This window comes from Pelophylax lessonae, assembly GCF_965119305.1.
Source record: "Pelophylax lessonae genome assembly, chromosome: 5".
Lineage (NCBI taxonomy): Eukaryota > Metazoa > Chordata > Amphibia > Anura > Ranidae > Pelophylax > Pelophylax lessonae.
This window is the reverse complement of record NC_138772.1, coordinates 529,198,279-529,220,179: the sequence shown is the minus strand read 5'-3', so window position 1 is coordinate 529,220,179 and position 21,901 is coordinate 529,198,279. Positions and strand designations below refer to the sequence as shown.

The 21,901-nt window shown below is 43.9% G+C and overlaps 1 protein-coding gene across 1 annotated transcript in view; it reads right to left on the bottom strand.

Annotated features, from left to right (window-relative positions):
- Positions 1 to 21,901, bottom strand: part of TG (thyroglobulin) — a gene marked incomplete at its 5' end in the record, with an annotated part of 481,401 nt that overhangs the window by 31,938 nt on the left and 427,562 nt on the right. The window contains 2 exons of the mRNA XM_082259019.1: positions 1,355 to 1,462; positions 11,174 to 11,355. Coding sequence (XP_082115145.1) covers positions 1,355 to 1,462; positions 11,174 to 11,355 — 290 coding nt within the window. The remainder of the gene's footprint in view (positions 1 to 1,354; positions 1,463 to 11,173; positions 11,356 to 21,901) is intronic.

Sequence of the window (21,901 nt, the reverse complement as noted above, 5' to 3'; positions counted from 1 at the left end):
TTTTTTTTTTTTCTTTTTTTTTAGGGGTAGGGGGCGGCGCCCTGGCGCCCCCTATGCACGGGCCGCCACTGCTGCGACCACCATGTTTCATGGTGGGGATGGTGTGTTCCAGTTGATGTGCAGTGTTAGTTTTCCACCACACATAGCGTTTTGCTTTTAGGCCAAAATGTTCAATTTTGGTCTCATCTGACCAGAGCACCTTCATCCACATGTTTGCTGTGTCCCCCTCATGGCTTCTCACAAACTGTAAATGGGACTTTCTAATGGCTTTCTCCAGAGTTACCATGGGACTCTTGGCTGCTTCTTTGATTAATGCTCTCCTTGCCCGGCCTGTCAGTTTAGGTGGACGGCCATGTCTTGGTAGGTTTGCAGTTGTAACAAGACACAAAAAGTTTCCAAGCTCTCCTTACCGACCAGTCTGCGACCAACCGGTTTGCAGTTGTGCCATACTCTTTCCATTTTCGGATGATGGATTGAACAGCGCTTTGTGAGATGTTCAAAGCTTGGGATATTTTTTTATGACCTAACACTGCTTTAAAATTCTCCACAACTTTATCCCTGACCTGTCTGGTGTGTTCCTTGACCTTCATGATGCTGTGTGTTCACTAAGGTTCTCTAACAAACCTCTGAGGACTTCACAGAACAGCTGTATTTATACTGAGAATAAATTACACACAGGTGGACTCTTTTTACTAATTAGGTGACTTCTGAAGGCAATTGGTTCCACTAGATTTTAGTTAGGGGTATCAGAGTAAACTGGACTGAATACAAATGCATGCCACACTTTTCGGATATTTATTTGTAAAAAAAAATTGAAAACCATTTATTGTTTCCTTCCACTTGAACATTTATGTGCCATTTTGTGTACGTCTATCACATAAAATACCAATGAAATACATTTCCATTTTTGGTTGTAACATGTGGAAAATTTCAAGGGGTATGATTATTTTTTCAAGGCACTGTAGATGGAGCTGCACCATTCATATACTAGGCTTTGCCCTTCTTTCAAAAGACATGAGTGTACACTGCACTGCGCATCTGATACAGGTAATGTTAATCATTAAAAACATTTCTAGAAGAAAGGGAAAATATTTTTGGCAGAAGAAACCTACAAAGTCTGTTCTTCCAATATCTGCGCCTACAAGCAATTTTTGTTCAGATTTAAACACGTGTTCCTTCTATGTTTCCTACATGTGGGAAGGTTGGCTTGTGATTAGAGTAATACAAAGTTTTCATGAGTGTATTTAGCATAACCTGTATACATTTTTATATATTCCTTCTATGTTTGGCCTGGTCTAAGTATGAAAGAAATAAAAAAATACAGTGGGCACGATTTTATAGCATGTGTTCTCACCTGCTCTGTGAGTAAGTCTCAGGAACGTAGTACATGAAGACGTGACCTTCGGAGTTATTGGACCAGTGGTCGGCCATTCTTACTGCTGGACATGCAATGAAGTGGTCTCTGCAACATGAAATTTCAATGATCAACTTTTAATATATTTATATAGTTAGTTCTGCTAAAATACAGAGATATGTAGACATTGTATGCAGCTGGCTTATCTAAACCCAAAAAAACTTGAAAGTTCTCCATGGGTTCCTCTAACCCAAAAGCGTTGCTATTATTGGCAAAAAGCCTGGAATTCCTGCTCAACCATAACTGCTCTTAAAATGTCTCCTCCCCTCTCCTGCTATTGATCCTGTCTGTATCCTGTGGGCCACTCACCCCTGATGTCTGCTGTGATGAAACGCGTTGGTTTGGGCCAGTGGAAGTGACATCACCAAGCACGCCGACACCAATAGCGGCTCCCCAATGGAGACTGATTGGATGGTATTGATGCTCCATTATACAGCTTTTTTTTACATTCATGACAATGGGAGTGAGTAGGGTTGCCACCTCATCCCTTTAAAACAGAACACATATTAATTACACAGGTTCTGTGGCTGATTAAGGTGGTAATTAAACTCACTTGGAGCCTTCTCTGTATTAAATTAGCATCAGAACCTGTGTAATTAATTTGTGTTCTGTTTTAAAGGGATGAGGTGGCAACTCTAGGAGTGAGTATTCTGGAATGCTTTTAATATATTTGGGAATTAGCCTTACTACACTAAGAGATTTTCTTCCTTCTATGTGATTTTGCCTAGATCTCTGGAGCTCATGATTGTGTCACCTATTAGAAGATCTTTTCAAGGCTTGACAACTGCATATTCAGAGTGCTGTTTGACCATATCCTCTTACATGGTCACATGTTTTTTGGTAAGGTACCTTGTGTGCACATACGGTAAACACGTGGTGTGTGAAGGGTCTCTGGCGTACATGTGGTGGAAGATTAATGCCCCTGCACTTATTTTAGATTCTTTTATTGTTTGCACAGACACTTGGGAATATGGACTCTCTTCTTTGATTGCAATCTCTATTTTTGCTTTTGTGTATAATATTTACATTTGTTCATTTTAGTTTATTTTTATGTATTATTTATAAGCTCTGCACTTATAATATCATTTTTTATGATTTGGTATCACAGATTTTAGTGCTGGCTGCTCCTTACTAAGGGGCAAAGCCCAACCCTGGAAAAACAACCCCACACCCTAATCCCCCCCCCCCCCCTTTACCAAATGATTTGGACCACTGCACAAAGCAAGGTCCATAAAGAAATGGATGCACAAGTTTGGGAGAATGCGAGCCAGGCCTTCTCGTCCACATCAGTGCCTGACCTCACAAATGCGCTTCTGGAAGAATGGTCAAACATTCCCATAGACACACTCCTAAACCTTGTGGACAGCTTTCCCAGAAGAGTTGAAGCTTTTATAGCTGCAAAGGGTTGGCCAACCCAATACTGAACCCTACGGACTAAGACTGGGATGTCATTAAAGTTCATGTGTGTAAAGGCAGGCGTCCCAATACTTTTGACAATATAGTCTATCTATCTATCTATCTACGGTATCTATCTATCTATCTATCTATCTATCTATCTATCTATCTATCTATCTATCTATCTATCTATCTATCTATCTATCTATCTATCTATCTATCTATCTATCTATCTACAGTATCTATCTATCTATCTATCTATCTATCTATCTACAGTATCTATCTATCTATCTATCTATCTATCTATCTATCTATCTATCTATCTATCTATCTATCTATCTATCTATCTATCTATCTATCTATCTATCTATCTATCTATCTATCTATCTATCTATCTATCTATCTATCTATCTATCTATCTATCTATCTATCGACGGTATCTATCTATCTATCTATCTATCTACGGTATCTATCTATCTATCTATCTATCTATCTATCTATCTATCTATCTATCTATCTATCTACGGTATCTATCTATCTATCTATCTATCTATCTATCTATCTATCTATCTATCTATCTATCTATCTATCTATCTATCTATCTATCTATCTACGGTATCTATCTATCTATCGACGGTATCTATCTATCTATCTATCTATCGACGGTATCTATCTATCTATCGACGGTATCTATCTATCTATCTATCTATGGTATCTATCTATGGTATCTATCTATCTATCTATCTATCTACGGTATCTATCTACGGTATCTATCTACGGTATCTATCTACGGTATCTATCTACGGTATCTATCTACGGTATCTATCTATCTATCTACGGTATCTATCTATCTACGGTATCTATCTATCTACGGTATCTATCTATCTACGGTATCTATCTATCTACGGTATCTATCTATCTATCTATCTATCTATCTATCTATCTATCTATCTATCTATCTATCTATCTATCTATCTATCTATCTATCTATCTATCTATCTATCTATCTACATATCTATCTATCTATCTATCTATCTATCTATCTATCTATCTATCTATCTATCTATCTATCTATCTATCTATCTATCTACAGTATCTATCTACTGTATCTATCTACAGTATCTATCTATCTATCTATCTATCTATCTATCTATCTATCTATCTATCTATCTATCTATCTATCTATCTATCTATCTATCTATCTACCTATCTATCTATCTATCTATCTATCTATCTATCTATCTATCTATCTATCTATCTATCTATCTATCTATCTATCTATCTATCTATCTATCTATCTATCTTTTTCCTGTCCTACACACAGACATTAGTTTCGGTTATTTTCTACCCTTTATCTGTGTCCATATCATTGGCACAGGAAATATACAGGCATCGGAAAATGATCAAAGAATTTCAAGCTGAGAACACACTATGATAATATTATGGTGATTATTAAACACAAGTCTGTTCAGTGTAATATTGTAGCCCTGAGCCTACCTCCAGGCCTGTATCTGGGACACGTCTTCATACAACCCTCTAATGGGGCCTTTTCATATTTCCTATCATGCACTGTATATGTTTGTACATGATATTAAACATTCCCGTTCTACCTCTGGCCGACACGTATGAACTCCTATAGATAGAAGGCAGTTTGTGCTCCCGTTCGGGGGGAAATAATATCACAACATGCAGAAACAGTTATTAAAAACCTACTGACCAAACAGGTTTCTCCTGATGTCAGCAATCTAAGGTGTCATTCCATTTCTTATTAAAAAAAAAAAAAAAAGATATTATAATTCAGGCTAGTAAGATCTAGTAAAGTGGTTTTAAGAACTGTCCATAAGTAAAGCATATCAAATGTTAAAACCTCTTTTTCTTAGTAATGGATAGAATTTTATAGAGTTAGAGTTTGGATAGAGTAATGAGGGCTTAGAACCCAATCAGTTGAAACTGAGTTTGTGTTGCCTATACATTGGGGTTCACTTACTATAGGGGTAGAGACAGTTGAGTTAGGGAAAGGGAATGTTAAAGTACAACTAAAGGCAAAACTTTTTTTTTCCATTTTGATTAGAGTGAAGTAGGGTTATAAACCCTGTACGTTTTTTTTTTTTTTTTTTTGTTGCCCATTAGAGAGATTTCTCTTAACTTCCTTCCCCATAGTCAAAACAGGAAGTGAGAGGGAATCTCCTCAAACTAAGGGAATCCATGGTTGTCTCCAATACTAGCCGAAGATTTCACATCTTTTCCTGTACTGTTGCCAACCCCAAATTTGGGATTTTCTTTACCTTCACTTTCTATAACAGTAAACAGGACAAAAAGAGAGGGGAAATCTCCCAATTGGGGGCACAGACAGCAATAGAAGGCAGGTGATCTAATCCATCTCCACTCTACCTAATGGCGCTTTTCCACTGCATAGAACCGTACCAGCTCGGCACGCTTTTGTGCTTTTCCACTGCGGTACCGCATGGTATAGGGTCGGAACGGTTCGGTACGGTACGGTATAGGTTTGCTTTTCCACTGCATGGAACCGAACGGTACGGTACGGCTCTGAAAAAACAGTACCTACTCGATTGTGGTTCCAACAGGTACCAAACTGGTACCATATCCCACAATCCTTTGCATGCAGTCACTACTAGCCACTGATTGGTCAGAGAATCACACCCACCCCATTGTTATCCCACCCACTTAACTTTAGTACTACTTTAGTGGAAAAGCAAACCTATACCGTACCGTACCGAACCGTTCCGACACTATACCATGCGGTACCGCAGTGGAAAAGCAAACCGGGCCAAGCAGGGCCGAGTAGAGCCGAGCCGGTACTAGCCGGTACTTGCAGTGGAAAAGTGCCATTAAACTAATAAAAATTGGATTTTTGTACCTGCCGTAAAATCAATTTCTCTGAGTTCATCGACAGACACAGCTCTCCATAAATCATAGCTACTGAGTTATATTGGTAACAAAGAAAAAGGAGGATAGCCGCGCTTGATAAACAAAAGAAGGCTGCCCATACAGAGGTATTATCAAACCAGGAAATAATAATAGTAGAAAAGTACAGCGCCAAACATTTAGAAGCACATCAATGCATCAGTGAATTGAAAAGCAAATCAGAGTCCATATAAAGTCCGTGAAACCAGGTGCTAAGGGTCAGAAGTGAAATGAAATCAAGATTCCAACACCTTAGATGGAAACCCAAATCCTGGAAGAACCACGTGCTCATGTGTAGTAATTTCCTTACCGGATCATTAGACCCCCGATTAAGGAAGGTCAAATGGGCATGGATCACAGAAAACGCCAAACCGGGTAGGGTCCACTCAGATATCTGGCACCAGGTTCCTCACGGTGAGCTCATCATTGGTAACATGTCATCACAGATTCATGCTCCATGTATGATGGATAGAAATATCCATTCACTGCATGAATGAGAAATTGACACTGCTGCTTTAAAAACAAGAGGTCCAAGCAAAATTCTGCCTGATGGATCCTGCATCATGCAGTGAATGGATATTTCTAAATCTCATCATACATGGAGCATGAATCTGTGAGGACACGTTACCAATGATGAGCTCACCGTGAGGAACCTGGTGCCAGATATCTGAGTGGACCCAACCCGGTTTGGCGTTTTCTATGATCCATGCCCATTTGACCTTCCTTAATCGGGGGTCTAATGTTCCGGTAAGGGAATTACTACACATGAGTACGTGGTTCTTCCAGGATTTGGGTTTCCATCTATGGTTTTGGAATCTTGATTTCATTTCACTTCTGACCCTTTAGCACCTGGTTTCATGGACTTTATATGGACTCTGATTTGCTTTTCAATTCACTGATGCATTGATGTGCTTCTAAATGTTTGGCACTCTACTTTTCTACTATTACTGAGTTATATTGCCTCCTCCAGCAGTAGGACTAGGCAGAACAAAAAACCCATGGGCCGTCCTCAGCTGGTATATAACCCCCCCTCTCTGCTCTAGGTAATCAGTTTAGTAGCTGGCAGTATTAGAAATATTAGAACTCCATAGAGGGTTGGGTGCTGTGTCCGTCGATGAACTCAGAGAAATGGATTTTACGGTACATAAATCCCATTTTCTCTTTGGTTCATTGACGGACACAGCGCTCCATAAATCATAACTACTGGGACATCCAAAAGCAGTGCCAAAAGGAAAATGAGGGGTGGGGATAATAACCCAAAGCTAAACATAAGAGCCCCTAACCAGGACACAGAAGCCTTAACCGGGTCAAAGGAGCCCCGACTGAAAAATAAAGGTTTAAAGAAAAAACACCTCTCAAGAGGGAGCAGCCCTTCTTAAACAACAAAACTTTGCGGCCAAAAGAAGCATCCACAAATGCCAAAGTATCTACCCTATAGAATTTTGTGAAGGTATGCACCGACGACCAAGTGGCCACCTTGCAAACTTGCAATATTTAAGCCTGTTGACAGAAGGCCCAAGAAGCACTCAGCGCCCGAGAAGAATGTGGCGTGACAGAAAAAGGTGGAACCTGACCTTTAATGGAATAGGCCTGAGTCACTGTCTGTTTGGTCCATCTGGAGATGTTAGCCGAAGAAGCAGCCAGCCCTTCTCTTGGTCCGTCCGTAACCACAAAAAGCGAGTTTGACCTCCGAAAAGACTCAGAAGCTGCCAGATACACCTGAATAGCACAAACCACATCCAAAGCAAAGCAAATTCCTTGGGATGAGCCGGCTTGGAGCACAAGGAAGGCAACACAATTTCCTCATTCAAATGGGAGTCAGAGACAACTTTGGGCAGGAATGATGGACAGGGATGAAGAACCACTTTATCCCTGTGGACCACTAAATAGGGACTGCGACAGGATAAGGCCGCCAATTCCGATACCCTGAGGGCTGTGGTAAAAGCCACCAAGTATGTCACCTTCTGGGATAACGTAGGCAAGGGAATCTCCTGAATATTCTCAAATGGAAGTTTGTGGAGAACTGAAAATACTAAATTGAAATCCCATTGCGGCAAAAGAGACCGTACCAGTGTAGCCACATGTCGAACCCCCTAAATGACAATACAAACTAAAGAGTGCGTGGTTAGGGGTCGCTGAAAGAATATTGCCAAGGCAGACACCTGGCCCTTGATGGTACTCAAGGCCAACTTCTGATAAATGCCCTGTTGAAGAAAGGTTAAAATCCAAGCCACAGAAAAGGATCGAGGATGAGTGCCAATCGACTCACACCAAGAAATGTACGCTTTCTTACATACAATGGTATATCTTGCTGGAAGACGACTTCCTTGCCTTCATCATAGTAGAGATCACTGATCCAGACAGACCTCTATCCCTCAGTACCTGGTTTTTAATAACTAAGCCATTAAAACCAGGGACTGTAAAGCAGGATGGTAGATCGGCCCTTGGGACAACTGGTCTTCTCTGAGAGGAAGCCCCCAAGGGACATTTACAGCCACCAGGATGATTGAAAATCCTCACTCTTGATTCCTCGCAGGGCCTGTGGAAATAGCCTTAAGCAAGGATGATACTGTGCTTACTGTGGCCCTTGGATGCCTGCGGCCTGTGTCAGAGGACCCCATGACCTTGTCACGAACTTCGGTTTCCTCCTGTGGAGCCAAACCTGCTAAAGGAGCTGCATGTAAGACTGTGCAAACTGAACTGTCTTGAAGGTGGATACCACCAGACTCAGAACCTGTATGCAAAATAGGAGAGAGAACTATCTGTGTGACAGCAGCCGGTGAATCATGGCCTGTGGTCCCTGAGGAAGGACCACCCTGGTCAGAAATAAAATCAGACCTAGTTAATCAATTCCCTGGACAAGGACAGAGGATACCTAAGATAGTTCAGACATCACCTGAGCTTTTGCAGGAATTAAATCTGCACAAGGAGACTCAGGACCTAAAAAACCTGAAAAGGGCAAGCCTTGCCCCCCTTTCTGGGTACCCCTAAAAGAAACATTTTGCGGATCTCCTTGTTGCTCACCAAAGAAGTCCCTGGGGCCGGAAACCAGCGAAGATGTCCCCCCCACCCCAATAATGGGTGAGGGCAGACCTTCATGCTGTAGGAGTCTTGTCTGCTGGTCGGGGGAAGCTAGCTCTAGGCTTACCAGACCAAGGTTGCTTGGAACCTCCCGGGGAAGATTTAAAAGATCTATTTCCCTTATTCTCCATCCCAGAAGCACAAAATAATTTTCTATAGGCTGTGAAGGAGGGCCCCGTCTGTGGCGAGGTTCCTTCCCTTTCCTTGACTGTGGCAGGAAGGTACTCTTCCCTTCCGTACTCTGCACCGGTCTCTGCATTGGGACCCACCTGCACTATACCCCCACTGCAAACAGCAGGGCATGCACCTAGGGTTCTCCTACACTGGGACCCCTCCAGACTTCCAGGGTGAACACATACTATCCCGGGACCCTTACGGTGTGTGGATAGCAAGGGAGACCCCAGGGGTCTCTGCTGCATTCTCTGCCCTGGGACTCCCACCAGGCTATAGGTCCAGACAGGGGAGAATAGGAGTGGGGGAAGCCCAGTTCAGAGAGGAATTAAATGATGGGAGGAGAGAACCTGCAGGCAGGTCCGATCGTCCCTGGAGGTTACCCACGTCCACCCCAAAGAAAACCACCAAAAGTGGAGAGGGAGGACTGTACTTACCCTTCCATGATGCAGGTAACACTCCAGCCAGAACTCCTCGCTACTGAAGTAGGGGAGCTGTCAGCCAAGGGGCCGCTGTGGCTCAGACCCAGGCCCGGTCGTATGTAACCCTGCGAGACGTATAACTCGCGGGCCAGCCTCTGTCTGTAAGGCTATGTCACGGCCGACCTAGCGCATAGCTGCTAGGTCGCATAGCACTCGCTGGCTGGGCTGGGGGGACCACTGGATCTAGATTATCCAGCCTGTCACACAGCCCGGCAGTTGATTGTAGATCTCCCGAGAGAAAACAAAAGAGATATAAGGAAGGAGACAATTGCTAGGACCAGAGAGCCCAGCCAGGAGCCTAGGCCCTTACTCCCGACTAGACATATTAAAACGGATTACCTAGAGCAGAGAGGGGGGTTTCCAACTTTCTGATTTCCAACTCTGCCCCCAGCTTCCTCCCTGCATCAGGAAAAGGTAAGGGAAGTGCAATGCGATGTAAGGGATTGTGGGGGGGGTTACTTCTGATGTTGGGGGGGAGAGGGGGGGGGCTTATGACATCTGACGAAAGGGGGAGTGGGGTGCTCTAGACATCCAGTCTTACAGATACAACTGGCAACCATAATGCTGATTCTGCCCATGTTTAAGTTTAACACCCCTGGTCTAATAGCTTTGTATTCTGTCTGTACAGGATTTCTGATATTTACATGTCCATTCAGGTTAATAAGAAAGATAAAACAGGAATTATAATTCCAGGTGACACCATAGGCAGTAATCCATTATGAAATCCCATCTAAAAATGCATTCATTTTTGTACAAGTGCAGAAAAAGTGTCACGTCTCTGGTGGATTATGTACAGGATTATTTGCATATAAATTTAACTGAGGTCACATCACACATCCGGCCCGCTGTGGTTTTAGGGAAGTTCAGAATCTCTGCTGCTAATGTTTAGTATATGTTCTGCATAGAAAGACCTCTTAGGGACAGCCGTGCGCCGTCAATGCAGATGAATCATCTTCAAACATAGCTGAAATGATAATGGTCTAAGGCCAGGCGCTGACCATACAATATCTTTAAGGGCCCATTCAGACTTTGGTTGCATGCTTTATGGTACACTGCAATGCATGTGTGTTTGGGTGCATTAAAAAATGCATCCAATGCGTTAACTTACCATAACCTACCGCAACAGAAAAGTGATTTGGCCCTTATCAAACCAAATAGTCTGAGATTACCAACAAAACAGCACTACATATTGCATGGCTGCTGTCTCTTGTCAGCTTTCTGTACCAATGTACTGTATTCACTGAATAATATGTGCAGCCCTTGAAGCCCCCTACATAAAGTAAGTTGATCACCACTTTTCTAACTCTTATCTACTTTATCCAAAACTATAAAAAAGGATTTGCTTTACACACACTTTAAGAGAAGCTGAACTGCAGCAGAAGTCTTGCCTGCGTTCTTTGAAGCTATTTGATATTTTAAAGCAGATCAGTTCTGTACATCTGTTAAAAAAAAAAAGAACTGATGGCATCTGAATATAAAGTTTAGTCAAAGCCCACACTTGTATTCTAATTTTGGAGAGAATAGGGTTAATAGAGTAAAACTCCTGTCTGTGTATTTTTTTTTTTTGGAAAATGTTCTTTCACTTCCTATTCTGGAGACAACAACAAAATGATGAAATATCTAGGTTTTGGCTGTGTGGAGGCACAGTTATGGAAACCACTATAGATTATTTTTACGGTTATCAGTCTCAGAAGGTGCCACTTACCGTGTGGAGTTCTCCAAAGCTCTGGAAAAGCTGGAATAGTCATCAGTGGAATGTTGAAGAGAGTAGAACCAAACAGCGGCCTCTTGGACTAGTGGATTCATCTCCTCTCCTCCTAGGGAGTTCTGTAGAGCCTGGTAGAAGGACATCTTGCTGTCTCCTCTGCCTTGACTTTCTTCAAATCTCTGATGGAACAGAAGACATTTTCTACATAACTGAAAGTATGACCTAGAGAAGCCTGTACAATGGTTTTCCAAGTACCCCAGGCAGTAATAGTAAAACCATCACTATGGCTAAAATATATTACAGGGTTATGTTAGATTAGAGAAGCAATTACTGTGTTTATGGAGGAATCTACTGGCGCTTTTCCACTGCATGGAACGGAACGGTTCGGCTCGGCTCGCTTTTGTGCTTTTCCACTGCTGGTACCGCATGGTATAGTGTAGGAACGGTTCGGTACGGTACGGTACGGCGGCGCTTTTCCACTGCATGGAACCGAACGGTACGGCTCTCAAAAACAGTACCTACTCGATTGTGGTTCCAAGAGGTACCATACCCGGTACCATATCCCACAATCCTTTGCATGCAGTCACTACTAGCCACTGATTGGTCAGAGAATCCCACCCACCCTGTTGTTATCCCACCCACTTAACTTTAGTACTACTTTAGTGGAAAAGCAAAGCATACCGTACCGTACCGAACCGTTCCAACACCGTACCATGCGGTACCAGCAGTGGAAAAGCAAACCGGGCCAAGCAGGGCCAAGCAGGGCCAAGCAGGGCCGAGTAGAGCCGAGCCGGTACTTGCAATGGAAAAGTGCCATACTTATATTATGGCACTTTTCCACTGCAAGTACCGGCTCGCCTCTACTCGGCCCTGCTTGGCCCAGTTTGCTTTTCCACTGCTGGTAGGAACGGTTTGGTACGGTTTGGTATAGTTTGCTTTTCCACTAAAGTAGTACCAAAGTTAAGTGGGTGGGATAACAACGATTCTCTGACCAATCAGTGGCTAGTAGTGACTGCATGCAAAGGATTGTGGGATATGGTACCGGGTATGGTACCTCTTAGAACCACAATCGAGGTGGTACTGTTTTAGAGAGCCGTACCGTTCGGTTCCATGCAGTGGAAAAGCGCCGCCGTACCGTACCGTACCGTACCGTACCGAACCGAACCGTTTCTACACCATACCATGCGGTACCAGCATTGGAAAAGCACAAAAGCGAGCCGAACCGTTCGGTTCCATGCAGTGGAAAAGCGCCATTAGGTGGGCAAATATAATTCTTTAGAAACTGTGCTCTCAGTGTGGCTCACAGAACTGGCCCAATTAGTCTAGGCCAGTGATGGCGAACCCATGGCACACGTGCCACAGCTGGCACACAGAGCCCTTTCTGTGGGCACACGAAAAATAAGAGCGCACACCACTGACCAGCCACCCTTTACAAGGTCAGCAGATTTGTGGGGGTGCAATAGTGAGCAGGGCATGTAGAAGTATGCTAAAATTAAGAAAACTGCACTGCACTTCCAAATCACACAAAAGCAGCCAGCATCAGTAGTGGAAAATGAAAATGAAAATATATTTTCATGTAGAAGTAAGCAAAGAGGGGGGCTTTGGGATGCAGAGATGAGTAGCTGGGTTGGGGTGCACTTACATATGCAGCATCCCTTGCTGCTCCACTGAGAAGCAATCCACAGTGGATCAATTTTTTAGACGGCAGTTGGCAGGTGGCTGGGAGGTGATATATCACATTCCCACCCCCAGTATTAACTCTCTGGCACTTTGAAACAGATAAGTTGGTTTTGTGTTGCAGTTTGGGCACTCGGGCTCGAAAAGGTTCGCCATCACTGGTCTAGGCTCTGGGGTGTAGTAGTTTATGCATAGCTCCTATAGTTAAATGGACTGTCCCTATTTTAGAACCAAACCTCTCTGTCCCTCTTTTCCCCTTATCTGTTCTTTTTATTCTGCTATAGACCTCTATAAAAATTACTTTTTAATTAATTTTGTATGTTTATAGAGTACTAAATCTTTTATCCAACCTGTCCCCTGCTGCCTCTAAGACTGAGAATTGATTGATCAAAGACCACTGATCGTTCAGTTCTTGGTCTTCAGTGAGCAGAGAGATGGTGACTGTCAGTGACCGGCTCTTTGCCTCTCCAGCACTCACTGGAGTGCTGAGCTGTGCAGGGGCGGGAGCGGCTGGCTCAAGCTATCAGCAGTGCGCTGAGAGGCTGAGCCAGCTTCATCAGACATCTGGGTGGATCCCGACATTATTTTTGGGATCACTTTAAAACCGGGACCAACTGAGTGACATTAGCCGACCGCAGACTGTAGCCCGCTGTTGGCTGAATACGGGTCACAGAAATGCCGAACTAAGTGCACTCCTGTGAACCTCGGGAGAAAAAAGGGCCAAAAAAGCCTTGGCCCTACTTCTCCTTTAACCACTTAAGCCCCGGAAGATTTTACCCCCTTCCTGACCAGGGGGTATTTTGCGATTCGGCACTGCATGACTTTAACGGACAATTGTGCGGTCGTGCGATGCTGTACCTAAACTAATTTGATGTCCTTTTTTTTCCCCACAAACAGAGCTTTCTTTTGCTGGTATTTGATCACCTGTGCGATTTTTTGATCATGCGCTATAATCAAAAAAAGAGCGTCAATTTTGCAAAAATAACAATATTTTTCACATTTTTTTTATATGAAATTCCCAAAATAAAAAATGTAAAAATCTAAATTTTTTTAAATTTTTGGCCAATTTTTTTCTGCTACCTATGTTTGGTAAAAAAAAATCACAATAAGCATATTTTGATTGGTTTGCGCAAAAGTTATTGCGCTTACTAACTAAGGGAAAGATTTTTGTCATTTTTGTTGTTTTTTTTTTTAACGAGTAATGGCGGCGGTCTGCGATTTTTTTTTGCGGGACTGCGAAATTGCGGTGGACAGATCGGACCCTTGATTGACATTTTTGACACTTTTGGGGTTACCAGTGACATTACTACAGTAATCAGTGCTATACATATGCACTGTTACTGTAAAAATGACACTGGCAGGGAAGGGGTTAACTTTATTAGAGATGCAGTGACTAGGTGTGTCCCTAGGGGCGTGATTCTAACTGTGCAGGGATGTGGCTGTGTGTGTAAAAGCACAGATCAACGGTCCTACATAGCAGGACCGTTAGATCAGTGCTTTTACACAGGGGAGAATGACAGGCGGCTTTGTTTACGTTAGCCGCCTGCCTTTCTCCCTTCACTGCGGACGATCATGAGTGACCGGCGGACATCGGGTCCGCCGGTCACACGCACGGAGGTGTCCATGAACGAGCCAAGGTGGAAGCCCGCCTCCGGCGGCGCGCCCCCGCCCGCTATTGGCTCACAGGCTAGTGGCGTACCGGTACGTCACTTTGCCTGGCCGGGGCTGACCGCCGCAGTATATGTACTTGTGGCGGTCCGCAACCGGTTAATGTACACAGGATGTTCAGATTTCACATGTTGGTAGAGTAACTTTTCCTCTATAATAACTCTTCTTGTTTTTCAATGCAGGTAGATAATGGATTCCAAGCAGAAGCAATGTGCTATGATTGAATGAAGACGAGGTGCAGGCTGTCCACATCCACAGAAAGCTACAGAATGCTTATGGAGATGACACCATAGACAAAAGCAATGTGCACAGATGGATGAAGAAGTTTAGAGAAGGGAAAACCAGAAATGAAGACAAACCACACAATGGGAGACCATCAATGTTTGACAGCTTGCACCCCTTCTTTATCAAGAACTCAATGACGACTCGTTGCTTCTGCTTGAAATATATTACTTACCTGCAATGAAGAGAAAAAGGAGAAGAGTTACTATAGAGGAAGAGCTACTCTACCAACATGTGAAACAGTGGCGGCTGGTGCTCAAAATTTTTGGGGGGGGGCGCAAAAAGAAAAATGTAATAGGTATTGCTTCGCGTCAAAAAACGCAGTAAAAAATTGCGTGACTTTGAAGTCATGGTACAGACATGGCACAGGTGATGGTATAGGTATGGCATACGTGATGGTACAGGCATGGCACAGGTGATGGTACAGGCATGGCACAGATATGGTATAGGCATGTCACAGGTCATGGTACAGGAGATGGTATATGCCCCCTTTCAATGCAGTGACCAGCGTACATGCCCCCTTTCAATGCAGAGTTCAGCGTGCGTGCCCCCTTCAATGCAATGAACATTGTGCTGTGCCCCCTTCAATGCAATAAACACTGTGCTGTGCCCCCTTCAATGCAATAAACACTGTGCTATGCCCCCTTCAATGCAATAAACACTGTGCTGTGCCCCCACAATGCAGAGTTCAGCGTGCATGCCCCCTTCAATGCAACTGTGCTGTGCCCCCTTCAATGCAATGAACAATGTGCTGTGCCCCCTTCAATGCAATAAACACTGTGCTGTACCCCCTTCAATGCAATAAACACTGTGCTATGCCCCCTTCAATGCAATGAACACTGTGCTGTGCCCCAACAATGCAGAGTTCAGAGTGCATGCCCCCTTCAATGCAACACTGTGCTGTGCCCCCTTCAATGCAATAAACACTGTGCTGTGCCCCCTTCAATGCAATAAACACTGTGCTGTGCCCCCACAATGCAATGAACACTGTGCTGTGCCCCCTTCAATGCAATAAACACTGTGCTGTGCCCCCTTCAATGCAATAAACACTGTGCTGTGCCCCCTTCAATGCAATAAACACTGTGCTGTGCCCCCTTCAATGCAATGAACAATGTGCTGTGCCCCCTTCAATGCAATGAACAATGTGCTGTGCCCCCTTCAATGCAATAAACACTGTGCTGTGCCCCCTTCAATGCAATAAACACTGTGCTATGCCCCCTTCAATGCAATGAACACTGTGCTGTGCCCCAACAATGCAGAGTTCAGAGTGCATGCCCCCTTCAATGCAACACTGTGCTGTGCCCCCTTCAATGCAATAAACACTGTGCTGTGCCCCCACAATGCAATGAACACTGTGCTGTGCCCCCTTCAATGCAATAAACACTGTGCTGTGCCCCCTTCAATGCAATAAACACTGTGCTGTGCCCCCTTCAATGCAATAAACACTGTGCCCCCTTCAATGCAATGAACTCTGTGCTGTGCCCCAACAATGCAGAGTTCAGCGTGCATGCCCCCTTCAATGCAATTGTTCCGTGCCCCCATCAATGCAGAGTTCAGCGTGCGAGCCCCTTTCAATGCAGAGCGCCACAGCATTGTCCCCAATCACTGCAGAGCGCCACAGCATTGTCCCCAATGATTGCAGAGCGCCACAGCTTTGTCCCCCAATGATTGCAGAGCGCCACAGCATTGTCCCCCAATGATTGCAGAGCGCCACAGCATTGTCCCCCAATGATTGCAGAGCGCCACAGCATTGTCCCCCAATGATTGCAGAGCGCCACAGCATTGTCCCCCAATGATTGCAGAGCGCCACAGCATTGTCCCCCAATGATTGCAGAGCGCCACAGCATTATCCCCCAATGATTGCAGAGCGCCACAGCATTGTCCCCAATGATTGCAGAGTGCGCCACAGCATTGTCCCCCAATGATTGCAGAGCACCACAGCATTGTCCCCCAATGATTGCAGAGCGCCACAGCATTGTCCCCCAATGATTGCAGAGCGCCACAGCTTTGTCCCCCAATGATTGCAGAGCGCCACAGCATTGTACCCCAATGATTGCAGAGCGCCACAGCATTGTCCCACAATGATTGCAGAGTGCCACAGCATTGTCCCCCAATGATTGCAGAGTGCCACAGCATTGTCCCCCAATGATTGCAGAGCGCCAGCATTGTCCCCCAATTATTGCAGAGTGCCACAGCATTGTCCCCCAATGATTGCAGAGTGCCCACAGCATTGTCCCCCAATGATTGCAGAGCGCCACAGCATTGTCCCCCAATGATTGCAGAGCGCCAGCATTGTCCCCCAATGATTGCAGAGCGCCAGCATTGTCCCCCAATGATTGCAGAGTGCCAGCATTGTCCCCCAATGATTGCAGAGCGCCAGCATTGTCCCCCAATGATTGCAGAGTGCCAGCATTGTCCCCCAATGATTGCAGAGTGTCAGCGTGCGTGCTCCGTTCAAACTTACCTGGCGGCGGCGCGGCTCAGCTTCTTCCTCCTCTTCTGCGGCGGGTCCTTCTCCCTCGTCGTCTCGGCGGCGGGAACCGGCGGGCGGCATCTCCTCTTCTCTGAGCGGCGGTGACGGTGAGTGATTGACGCACGCACCGGCACCGCCCCCATTGCGACGTCAGCGATATCCTGGATGATGATTGGTCCAGGCTGTAGACTGGACCAATCACAGCCAGGATATCAGAAAGTGGGGGTGTCCAACCGCAAAGACTTGCGCCCAGGATACCCCCCTACCTCCCCAGAAGGCAGCCAATCGGCGCCTCTTCTGGGAGGTAACCCCACCCCCCCCCCCCCCCCAGCCACCAGTTCCTTGGGTTCAGGCCGGCGAACCCAATTTTTTTTTTGAACAACTTTATTTGTTCGTTTTGTTTTTTTTTTTCTTTTTTTTTTAGGGGTAGGGGGGCGGCGCCCTGGCGCCCCCTATGCACGGGCCGCCACTGATGTGAAATATGAACAACCTATGTATGTTAAAAAAAGTTATTTCCACTTTTGCATTGGAAAAAAGTACAGTCCTCGTATATAATGCATGTTATGTTATACAGTAAGTTAATGTCATGATTTTAATGCTACACTCAGACCAGCCCTTCTCCACTGCATGTAAGGTTACCCAATTTGCCATGTGCAGGAAGTGGATGGATACAGAAAGAGGAAATGGTACAGTGTTGACAGAACTGAATCCCATCACTTCTATAAAGTTAAAAAAAAAAAAACTTTAAAGCCCAACATCACTATTCCAGTAAAAACGGAAGTAATGGGACAGCATAGTAAATCGTGGCTGTATATATATATATACTACAGTACTTGGTTTGTTTTATTCTTTTTAAAGAACAAGTTCAGTATTTATGGGTAAAAAAAAACACCTCCATAGTCTTTATATACAGTATCTCACAAAAGTGAGTACACCCCTCACATTTTTGTAAATATTTTATTATATCTTTTCATGTGACAACACTGAAGAAATGACACTTTGCTACAATGTAAAGTAGTGAGTGCACAGCTTGTATAACAGTGTAAATTTGCTGTCCCCTCAAAATAACTCAACACACAGACATTAATGTCTAAACTGATGGCAACAAAAGTGAGTACACCCCATAAGTGAAAATATCCAAATTGGGCCCAATTAGCTATTTTCCTTCCCCGGTGTCATGTGACTTGTTAGTATTACAAGGTCTCAGGTGTAAATGGGGAGTAGGTGTGTTAAATTTGGTGTCATCGCTCTCACTCTCTCATACTGGTCACTGTAAGTTCAACATGGCACCTCATGGCAAAGAACTCTCTGGGGATCTGAAAAAAAGAATTGTTGCTCTACATAAAGATTGCCTAGGCTATAAGAAGATTGCCAAGACCCTGAAACTGAGCTGCAGCACGGTGGCCAAGACTATACAGCGGTTTAACAGGACAGGTTCCACTCAGAACAGGCCTTGCCATGGTCGACCAAAGAAGTTGAGTGTGCGTGCTCAGCGTCCTATCCAGAGGTTGTCTTGATGTATGAGTGCTGCCAGCATTGCTGCAGAGGTTGAAGGGGGGGGGGGGTTGGGGGGTGGGGGGAGGGGTGGCTCAACCTGTCAGCGCTCAGACCATGCTGCTCACTGCATCAAATTGGCTCTCATTGTCTGCTTGGCTCTCATCCCAGATGGAAGCCCCTCCAAAGATGATGCACAAGAAAGCCTGCAAACAGTTTGCTGAAGACAAGCAGACTAAGGCCATGGATTACTGGAACCATGTCCTGTGGTCTGATGAAACCAAGATAAACATATTTGGTTCAGATGGTGTTAAGTATGTGTGGCGGCAACCAGGTAGGGAGTACAAAGACAAGTGTGTCTTGCCTACAGTCAAGCATGGTGGTGGGAGTGTCATGGTCTGTGGCTGCATGAGTGCTGCCGGCACTGGGGAGCTACAGTTCATTGAGGGAACCATGAATGCCAACATATACTGTGACATACTGAAGCAGAGCATGATCCCCTCCCTTTCGAGACTGGGCTGCAGGGCAGTATTCCAACATGATAACAACCCCAAACACACCACCAAGTCAACCATTGCCTTGCTAAAGAAGCTGAGGGTAAAGCTGATGGACTGGCCAAGCATGTCTCCAGACCTAAATCCTATTGAGCATCTGTGGGGCATCCTCAAATGGAAGGTGGAGGAGTGCAAGGTCTCTAACATCCACCAGCTCCGTGATGTTCTCATAGAGGAGTGGAAGAGGACTCCAGTGGCAACCTGTGAAGCTCTGGTGAACTCCATGCCCAAGAGGGTTAAGGCAGTGCTAGAAAATAATGGTGTCCACGCAAAATATTGACACTTTGGGTCCAATTTGGAACACATAAAGAAAGGGAGACGCAAAAGGGCATGGAAAGCCAAGACACCTGCTAAAATCTATCAGTAATTAGAAAGCAATCCTGCCCCTTGCCAGTGCAAAGTGATATCAGCTGGTTCAGTCTCAACTGATTGCCTATAAAAAGGTGTCTCATTACCAAGGTGTCACACAAGAAACACCTCATTGCTTGGGTATGTTTTTGGCCCATTCTTCCACACAAACAGTCTACAAATCTTGAAGGTTCTTTGGGCCTCTTCTATGAACTCCAGAGTTGTATAAAGTACTCGAAACCCATACTTGAGTAAAAGTACAAGTGCTCGATCAAAAAGTGACTTGAGTAGAAGTACTAAAGTATTCAACATTTTTTGTACTTAAGTATTGCAAGTAGTTTTTTTAAAAATTTTACTACTCAAGTACTGAAAGTAAAAGTACAAGTACTGTGTTATGTAGTTATTAAAGAAAGAAGTCAAAAGTTTGAACATCATATTGTTTTGTATTATTTCAAATGCAGCTTTTATTTATGCATACAGTAGCATTTATTTTCGTATGCGCTGATAATACACATGTTTTGAGCTTCATGAAACCTGCCATCTACTGTTCTGGCAGTGGTAATTTTTATAATAGTAACGAGTAACTATGCAGCACAAAAAAAATGATCGGAGTAGAAGTATTGAAATTATTGAAAAAATGTAGTGAAGTAAAAGTGGAAGTAGTAGAAAAAAATTCTACTCTAGGAAAGTACAGATACCGCCTTTCCGTACTTAAGTACAGTAGTGAAGTAGTTCTACTTAGTTACTATACATCTCTGATGAACTCTGATCTTTAGTTCTTTCCAAAGATTTTCTGTTGGGATTAAGTCAGGCTGGGCCATTCTAGCAGTTTTATTTTCTTTCTTTGAAACCAATTAGGGATTTCCTTGGCTTTGTGTTTGGGATCATTGTCTTGCTGAAATGTCCACTCTCGTTTCATCTTCATCATCCTGGTAGATGGCAGAAGATTTTTTATCAAGAATGTCTTGGTACATGTTTCCATTCATCCTTCCATCAATGATATGAAGTTTGCCAGTACTGTATGCTGAAAAACAGCCCCACGCCATGATGCTCCCACCTCCAACCTTCACTGTTGGTATGGGGGTGTTTTTGGGGTGATGTGCAGTGCTGTTTGACCTCCAAACATGGTGTTTATTATGGCATCCAGAGTCCAAGTTTGGTCTCATCTGACCAGACTATATTCTCCCAGTATTTCCCAGGCTTGTCTAAATGTTGTGCAGCAAACTTTAAACCAGCTTCAACATGGTTTTTCTTCAGCAATGAAGTCTTGCATGGTGAGGGTGCATACAGGCCATGGCGGGTGAGTGCATTACCTATTATTTTCTTTGAAACAATTGTACCTGCTAATTCCAGGTCTTTCTGAAACTCTCCACAAGTGGTTCTTGGCTCTTGGACAACACTTCTGATAATTGTTTTCACTCCTCTGTGAGAAATCTTGCGAGGAACACCTGGTCATGGCTGGTTTACGGTGAAATGATGTTCTTTCTACTTCCAGATCATGGCCCCAACAGTGCTCACTGGAACATTCAGAAGTTTAGAAATCCTTCTGTAACCAATGCAATCAGTATGTTTTGCAACAATAAGGCTGTGAAGGTCTTGAGAGAGCTTTTTGCTATCTCCCATCATTAAATGTTTCTTGTGTGACACCCTGCTAATGAGACCTTTTTATAGGCCATCAGTTAAGACTGAAGCAGCTGATTTCACTTTGCACCGACAAAGGGCAGGATTGTTTTCTAATTACTGAAAATTTTCAGCTGATGTTTTGGCTCTTCATGCCTTTTTGCAACTCCCTTTCTTCATGTGTTCAATACTTTTTCCCTGTCTCATTCCATTTTATTACCTTAAATTCTGTACTTTATTTGTTTTGGTCTCTTTGTATGTGTGAATTGCATGGGTTGTTACCGACATATGCTGAACATTTCATGCTAAATGCACCTTTAGAAATCTATTTAACTAGAAAAATGTTCAATACTTATTTTACCCCCTGTATTTTTGTATGACATGAATGCAATACGGGCCCCTGTAATTTTTCTGATTATTTTTTATGATTTTACATGTTTTTTTATGGGTCTTATTGGACAGCTTTTTTTTTTTTTAGAGTCTTGTTGATACAGTACAGGCAACCCTTTTTGTTTTTATACAGATTTATCTATGGAGAAAAAATGTGAGTAACTAATTGTTAATCATGTGACCGCGCCTAGGATTGATAAGTGTGAGTCTGCATAAATA